This window comes from Salvia splendens, chromosome 10 (genome assembly GCF_004379255.2).
Source record: "Salvia splendens isolate huo1 chromosome 10, SspV2, whole genome shotgun sequence".
In the NCBI taxonomy this organism is placed as follows: Eukaryota; Viridiplantae; Streptophyta; class Magnoliopsida; order Lamiales; family Lamiaceae; genus Salvia; species Salvia splendens.
Genome location: NC_056041.1, coordinates 18,778,912 through 18,787,609, shown reverse-complemented (window position 1 = coordinate 18,787,609; position 8,698 = coordinate 18,778,912). Strand labels below are relative to the sequence as shown.

The following is an 8,698-nucleotide window of genomic DNA, read 5'->3' as shown; positions in this document are numbered from 1 at the left end:
ACAGAGAGAGTATAGTGTAATGTTGATTCTACTTTTATATATAGGTTTATAATTAAATGTGAGTTGAAATGAGTTAGTGAAATCTAACGTCTATTGACAAAAATAATAAAAATGTAAGATTGTCAATTAATTGGGGACGGACGATTTTTTTTTTGTGTGTCAATTTAATAGGGGATGGAGGGAGGACATTTCATGTAGAGAAGGGAGACGAGGGACATTGGTTTCAAATGATAAAAATGTTAGAAATAAAAAATAGAAAAATAGAAAAATAAAATTATAGTACTTCATATACTTCACAAGATACTCTTTAAGATAGAAAAATGAAAAATAGCCAAAAATATCCAGAAATTAAGATTCACCTAAATGCATTTTTTGTAGTTCAATGACTTGTACTATTACATTTTTATTAAGACATTATTATGATTTCATAAAATCTTTGTACTAAATAAAAATTGGCACACGACAAGAAAATGAACATATATCAATTTTCATAGAGGATAATGTATAGAGGGTAAAAGAGTAACACAGTATTTATGTTAGGTCCCAAAATGTCAAATCGAGTGCGATAATAATTCAATTTCACTTTCATCTAAACAGTTTTCTATTCATTATATGACGCTCCACCGCCTCTTCCCGTCGGTTAAAAATATAGTCCAGTAATTGCAAAGTATTTACCATAGTTAATCACAGACCAATCCTATTAAAGTAAACTACACGTGTCGATATCAAGTTCCGTCTTCTTAGTTTTAGTCCACGAATGACGTCGTATTGAAGAATCCCCAATTTTTTTAACCGAGATTTTTCACCTAACTATGGTTCGGCTAAACCCTACCACGGTTCAGCCCCACTTCCGGAGCAGTTTATATACCAACTCAACCACTCCAACAAAAACAAACCCCCAATCTCCCACCACCAAAAACATTGCAGATAAACGAAGAAATGATGGTTGGAGAGAGAAGCTTCGGGCATACTCCACCGTGGGCGGATGATCCGACCACCGCGATCAATGCCATCGACGACTACTCTTTATTCTTCCAGACCGACTCCCTGAAGGCGCTGCAGCGATACCTACCTTCCAACTCAAACGACGTCGTTCCGGAGCTCCCCTATGCTGACTCGGAAGGATCCGACTTCGTTCCCGTGGACGCGCACACATGCGATAACTTCCGCATGTTCGAGTTCAAGGTCCGCAAGTGCGCGCGCGGCCGTTCCCACGACTGGACCGAGTGCCCCTTCGCCCACCCGGGCGAGAAGGCCCGCCGCCGCGACCCGCGCAAGCACCACTACTCCGGCACCGCCTGCCCTGAGTTCCGGAAGGGCACCTGCCGGAAGGGCGACGCCTGCGAGTTCTCCCACGGCGTCTTCGAGTGCTGGCTCCACCCGGCGCGTTACCGCACGCAGCCATGCAAGGACGGGATGAACTGCAAGCGCCGCGTGTGCTTCTTCGCCCACGCGCCCGAGCAGCTCCGCGTCCTCAGCCCACGCGCAGACTCCTCGTCACCACACGGCCGGTTCGCGTTCATCGCGTCGCCGGAGTCGGTGTCGCCGCCGATGACGGAGTCGCCGCCGATGTCGCCGACGGTGAGCGAGATGGTGGCGTCGCTGCGGCAGCTGCAGCTGAGCAAGGTGAATTCGATGCCGTCGTCGTGGCTCGGGGGGTGTCCGTCGCCGCGGATGGTGCCGCCCGGGTACTTCAGCGTGCCCACGACCCCAACGAGGGCCGTGGCCCGGCCGGGGCTCGCGTGGGAGAGCGAGGAGGAGCCGATGGAGCGGGTCGAGTCCGGGAGAAGGTTGCGGGACAAGATGTTTGAAAAGTTGAGCAAGGAGAATCCGTTGGATCGGGTCGAGCCGGATCCGAACCCGGATGTGGACTGGGTGGCGGACCTGATCAATTGAAGGGAGGAGGGCTTGTTGTGAATATGTCGAGTTTAAGGGGGGCAGATATGTCTTTTTCGGTGGGAAATTGTAAATAGTGAAGGGTGGAAATTGGAAATTTTCTCTAGAAGGGTTATTTATACGGAAATTACAAAATTAGGGCTCGTTTGAATGCTCAAGGATGGAAGCATCTGGAGAATGGAGCTCGCCGTGTTTTAGTTTTAGTGCTTAAGCGTCTCCCCTAATTGCTTTACCTTTATTTGCTGTACTAATACTATGATGCGTTATTCTCTATTTACGTTAAGTTTCTCCCAGACCTACCTGATTATTGTAAATTATGAGGTTGTGATAATTAATGAATGTCTATTTCATACTACTAATTTACGATTTATTGGCACATCAATATCGGAAGGGTCATAATAGGTGAGATATGGGACCGATTATCCGATGCAACATAGACAAAATTGTATGTCTATATTTGGGCTGCAACAAAGAACAAATGGAGTATTTGCTCAAACTTCCCCAAATAGTATAGTTCAGTTCAGAATTTGAAATTTTTGGATATACATTAAAGCGTAGTCATAAATGTACATACAAAATCAAATTTTTTTAGCATTTAATCTTGAAAATCCACTCATAAATATTAATTAATTTAAAATAAATTTCATACTAATTATTTTGTTATAATTAAAATTTTAAATTTTAACTTATATATTTAAGAAAAAATATATATTTTTACTAAATATTGTATAATTAATTCTGATTAAACTCGAAATCATGTTACAATTTGACATAAAATTTATGTATCACTTCTTTCATATTACTATATAATAATCCAACAAATAACGAAACTAAAATTTAATTAAATTCAATTTTTAAAATTTAAGGATATTTGGTACATGTATACATTTATATTTTCTCTACATTAAATTAGTGCCATTTACTTTTTTTTACACCATTTCCTTCTCTGTTATCCGCCATTTTTTCACTGGTTGAAAGTTTATCATGCATGCATTGTCCATTACATTACATCAGCTAATAACTATGTAACTGTGATTATACATATTTATAATAATTAGTGGAGTAACTATAATTAAATATATTTATAAGGGATTCAATAGAAAATATAGCACAGTACTTTTTAACACATAACTAAGACCAATTATAGGTATTGGATCTAGAAATCTAGTTATTGATATAATGTCGTACATAATTAATATATTTTTATTGAGTAATTAAACTAATAGGAGTATTATTTATAATGGAGTACTACATATACATAATTGGAAAACGTCACGTACATAATTGGGTAAGTTATATATTTTGATTGTTTATTTTAAATTAATATTATGCTCAATACCTAAGGGGAGTATTATATTATTAACTCAATACTTAATTACTAACTACAATTAAATAATAGTCATTAGATTTTCAAATCAAGGGCCTAGATCAACAGCCCCGAAATATCAATACGATATAAAAAACGTCAATAAAAAACGTCAATAAGGGTATTAAGGTCAATTTACAACAAATTAGTTGTAATTAACTTTTAAAAAATATCTCTAAATTTTAAATGATTATAACTATCTCAATTTAAATTATTTTTTCACACAACATATATCAAATTAAAGATAATTTAATAAGGATTCCAATAAGATCTCAATTGCATATGTTTCGAGATCAAAATCGAATTTTTTTAATGAATTTTTGTATTTTTGTCAAGCAGATAATGTGAATATAACTAACAAAATATGTCAACTTAATACATGTAAAATGTCAATATCAAACTGTGTTGACATATTCAAAACATAGTGTTGATATATTCAATTCACTGTGTTGACATTTTAATCTGAAACCCTAAATTTAGAGTTTTTTAATATTAAAAAAATAAAAAATGAATTTACACGTGACAATTTATAGACCATTAGATCTTTCAAATCTTATGGGGTTAAATTAGTAATAGTTAGCAATTAAGGGGTGAGTTAGCAATTGATCATACCCCTAATACCTAATATCAAACTAAATATGATCAAATATAACAAATAATGGTTAAATATTAATAATTAAAACAATATATAATATGGAAATTTTTATAATAGAAACATATAAGCCAAATACATAATATAAAAATAGAAGACTAATAATTAAAATTACAACAACTAATAAACATTTATCTAATAATAATCCTGTAAAATTTATTATATTATTTAATTTAATTTAATTTAAGTTATTGACAATGTGTTATAGTGTTAGTGTGTAATTTAGATAAAATATATTGGTATGATTGAAAAGTATAAAAAATTGGTGAGCGGAGAATAATTTTTTAGGTTTGAGTTTGGTGTAAATGGTTGGAGTAAAATCAATATTTAGTATGACATTTACACTAAAATGAGTTTGAGTTTAGTATAATGATTGGAGATGCTCTAAGAGCACCCGCAACGCGTCCCGCGGGTGTCTCTTATCTCGTCCCTCCGAGAAGAGACGGACGCGAAGCACGCTACAGCGTCCCGTCTCGTCTCTGTCTCGCCGAGACGCCCGTCTCACCGAGACGGCTGGCACGTCAGATCGCCACGGGCCCGCGGGACGTGGCGCGCACTGGCGCCACGCGTGACGCCCACTCGTCTGCCCGAGAGTGGGCTTCGTCACGCTGACACAATAAATCATTTTTTTAAAATTCGAATTCAATAAAAAAAATTTAAAATTAAAAAACGGTAATATGACCGTTCAACGGTCATTTTAAAAAAAATATTATTTTTTCTTTTTTTATTCTATAAATACTCCTCTTTCACACACACAAACACACATCTATTCTTCTCAAATCATCTCTCTTTCCTCTCCAATTTTCACCTCAAAACTTCTCTTTTATTCTTCTCCCAAATTTAATCCATTCATGGATCCATTTGAACAAATGCGTCGAATAATGGAAGAATCGCTTGAAGAAGATCGACGTAGGGAGGCGGAGGAAGCCGCGCCGCCACAACGACGATCCCGGACTTACATCCATTGTAACCAGGAGGAAGCCGCCGCAAGGTTAGTACGCGACTACTTCTGTGATAACCCGGTATGGGGAGACCTATTTCCGTCGCCGTTTCCGCATGCGGAAATCGCTATTTCTGCACATCGCAAATACATTGGCAGCACGGGAAGAGTTCGTCCAAGAAGGGTTCGACGCCGTTGGCCGTCCCAGCCACACGACGCTGCAAAAATGTAACTGCAGCAATTCGTCAGCTTCCTACTGGACAAACGGCGAATTTGTTCGACGAATACCTCCACTGTCACGACCCAATTCTTATTAAGGATAACAAGAATGAGTGATTCGCGACTAATGGGGGATTAAAGAAGCGGGGATAGAAAAATGGGTAAAATCTGAAGAACTTGTCGAAGGACAAATGTGATATTACCAAAATAACAGTCGAGTATTTGGTACAATCTCAAAATAGGATGTCTGATATGTCAACTGAATCAGAGTTCAATGATGAGACAAATACTATTCTCTTTCAACAAAACACAGCGGAATAGGTCCCAACTGAACGACTTCGTGTATGAAGACACGAATCGTCGAGATATCCACAGGCTTATTTAATAGCATCGACTCCGATCAATCTTTTCTCCATCCTGACGTTCAACCTGCACGTTTATAAATACATGCAGGGCTGAGTACAGGAGTACTCAGTGAACACGTGCCGAAAACAAAACATACATTATAAGTTGTCATCCATCCACAGTATCACCCAGGGGTTTTTCTTAAAAGGCCCGAGCATACTAAATTCTTTTGTGATCTTAAAAGTCCGACTGCAGTCTAAGTTCTTTTGTATTCTGCCAAGTCTGAGAAACTAGTGTGTCGTGAAGGTGGCCACCTTCAACGAACACCCTCTCCGGCCAACCTCTCTCTAGGATGGCTCACAGCTCTTGTGCACTTAATTCCGAATAGGATTTGCGGTCCTATTGGGAACCGAATTCGTTGCTAACCTTTTGGCATCGCCAAAAGTCTCGGCATATAGCCCTATCAGACAGGTCTCAAAAACAAATATTTTCTGGCATGACAACAACTTTAAAAGAGATGATCACATTTTCATTTTTCAGAAAAGATATTTCATACTTCAAAACATTTGCTTTATATCCACACTATAGTGCTGGATATTAAAAGAAAGCCCACCTCTTGTGCTTATCTTCACTTAAGTTCCTCGCTGGGCCTCACTTGCCCCTGAATATTTTTCTCCCTTGAAAATAGCGTAACACGCTAATTAGCACTTGAACTATTTCTCTGAAAAGAATGCATGCATCCTACAGGATAGCATCTATCTCTTAGTCTCGGCTTATAGGATTTTTCTTAAATCCTAACTCGGCTTTACTGCTCTGTAGCACTTAATAATTCTCTTTACTTCCTTTGGAGAAATTCTATTCTCTCAATAGTTTTGGATTCTTAAAATCCCTCCTTAAATTCCTTTTTCTTCGGATTTTTCTTAAGGCCGCCCATGGCGTCGCGGGGCGACGCCGGTCGGCCCTCGCTTCTCCGCCTTAATATTTTCCATCATCGGGAACTCAATAATTTATTCAGGAATTAATTAAGCTTCAAGCTCAATTTCTTAAATTAATTCCACTTCACAATTAATTTCCCAAGTCCACTAATTTTAATAAGTGGCCCACTCCAATAAAATCCTTCGGCTCACATTTTAATTGGGGACTATACCAATTATTCAAATTTGGCCCAGCTACCATTTAATCGGCCCAACTTATTAATTACTGGCCCGGCTTTCTTAATTAATCCAAGGTGAGGCAGCCCACTTCCTATTTAAAAAAAAAAGGCTCACAACTAGAATTGAATAGGCCCAACACAAAAAAATATTAGTGGCCCAAGCCACTTTCATTCCCTTTCTTTCTCCAGACGTGAACTCCCCCCCCCCCCCCCAAATCCTTATTCCAAATTAGCGGCGCCCATCTCTCTCCCTCGAGTTTTCCGGCAAAATCGCCGTCTCCACCGCGTCGCCGTCTCCACCGTTCACTCCTCCCCCTCTTCTCCAATTTCCCCCAAAATTCCAAATCCGTAATTTTTTTTAGAAAGAACGCAGCAGCTACTGCCCTCAATTCCTCCGACGAATTCAAGCCGGAGCGTCTCCCTCCATCTACGATGAGTTCTCTCCCTCGTCGAGCTCTCTCTCTCTTCGTCGAGCTCGGCGGAGCCTGTCGGATCGGGAAGACAGAAGGCTTCCCCTTTTCCTTCGCGGCTGGCCGTTCCCGGCGCTGCATGGGGGAGCTCCGGGTTATCGCCGCCATGCGCACGCCTTCAGTCTCGGCGAGGATTTTCGGGGCTCCGTCGTCATTCGGCTCTCGTCGGGCAGCCCTAGACACCAAGCTAAGTCATCCCCCCCTTCCCCTTACTTGATTTCTTACTCAAAGTCTATGAGTTATGATTTATGGGAGTACTTAGCTTACTGGAGTGATGTGAAGTTCTTTACTGCGGTGTTTGAAATTCTCCTATCGTTCTTGGTTCGAGCAGCCCCTAATGTTTTGTGATAATTTGATTGCTGAGCCTCAATTGCTCCTAAGTTTCATTCTGTGATCTGCTATGATTCTAAGTTCTATTCCCCCATGGTCTTGTTCTATATGATGCAAAAGGGTGTATGGTGTTGGGGGAATTACCTTGGTTTGGACGGTTTCGACGGTTTATGCGGCTGCCCTCCTTGCTCCTTCCCTCTCCCTGATCTTTGCTGAAATTCCTTGATTGATATGGTGAAGCTTGTAGTGACTAGAGGGTGGAGGGAATGGAGAAGGTGAGGGCTGCTTTTATAGCTCCTAAATATTGGCATTTTGTGCCAGATCCTTGGGAAGTTGTGATGCTATTCTGGGCTGTTTTCCCAGCTCCTTTCTCAGCTTGTGTTACTCTGATTTATGCGAAAAAGATGAAGGCTTTGGGGCTGCATTGATACAAACGGGAAGTCCAAGGCCCGGGCTGACCCGACCACGACTCCCCTTAAGCTACCCGGAAGGCCCGTCACAAGATCAATGAGACAAAAGCTTCGGGAAGGCGTTTCAAACTTCATTAGGAGAGGAATGGAGGAGGCAGATGGAATGCCCGGTCGGGCGAATCCACACCTCCAAAACGCCCGACCGGGCATTTGTGCGCTGAGCATCGTCCACAGTCCAGAAAGTTCGCCCGACCGGGCGATTTCACCATCCCAGAACGCCCGACCGGGCGTTTGAAGAAGCAGCGCCGAATCCAGAAAGTTCGCCCGACCGGGCGATTTCACTTTCCCAAAACGCCCGGCCGGGCGATTCAACTTTTACAGCCGTTTTTCCTTGTTTTTTAGCCCTTTTCTTGGGTTTCCAACCCTAACTATAAATATCCTCTTTGTAAGACTTTAAGGGTAGACTTTGATGAATGTTATTATGAAGACTCCTTTGAGGGCATCTCCCATGTGAGATTTCTATCCAAATTCCTACATTGTAGGTTGCTTGTTTTATGTTCATTTGGCTAAATCAAGTATATGTATGCATTTATGGTTGTGTAGTCATGAATGTGGAGCCAATGGAGTATTTGCTTTGGGTGAAAGTAGCCTAGGGTTGCCCACATCTTTTTGTGGGAGGTCATAGGTCCTCAAAGAGGATTCCTCCTTCTTTACACTTTCTTCTCACCTTCTTTCTCTCCATCCAAAACCATTTTGAGTTTAGTTTTTGGAGGCTAGGCTCTTTATCTTTACTTTATCTTTGAAAACACAAAAAAATTGAAATCAAACACCGCTTTGGGTATTTCTTGGGCACATGGAAGGTTTCCCTCACAAGGAACCTTATCATTTGGTATCTAGAGCCTAGGTGCCTACCAAGT

At 40.6% G+C, this 8,698-nt stretch overlaps 1 protein-coding gene and 1 long non-coding RNA gene across 2 annotated transcripts; one reads left to right on the top strand and one right to left on the bottom strand.

Moving 5' to 3' along the window:
* The first annotated feature begins 877 nt into the window (after positions 1 to 877).
* On the top strand, positions 878 to 2,255 carry LOC121753072 (zinc finger CCCH domain-containing protein 20-like). Its single transcript, XM_042148230.1, has one exon. It carries the CDS (start codon positions 940 to 942, stop codon positions 1,894 to 1,896), a length of 957 nt encoding a protein of 318 aa, XP_042004164.1. The 5' UTR covers positions 878 to 939; the 3' UTR covers positions 1,897 to 2,255.
* Positions 2,256 to 6,031: 3,776 nt separating this feature from the next.
* Positions 6,032 to 7,950, bottom strand: LOC121750564. The gene is made up of 2 exons (XR_006039890.1): positions 7,516 to 7,950; positions 6,032 to 6,095 (listed from the first exon to the last, which is right to left on the bottom strand). It is a non-coding gene; the product is annotated as an uncharacterized LOC121750564 (long non-coding RNA).
* Positions 7,951 to 8,698: the final 748 nt, after the last annotated feature.

Bases quoted from the DNA above. Each gene is read 5' to 3' on its own strand.
- LOC121753072 (XM_042148230.1), top strand. From the start codon at position 940: ATGATGGTTGGAGAGAGAAGCTTCGGGCATACTCCACCGTGGGCGGAT.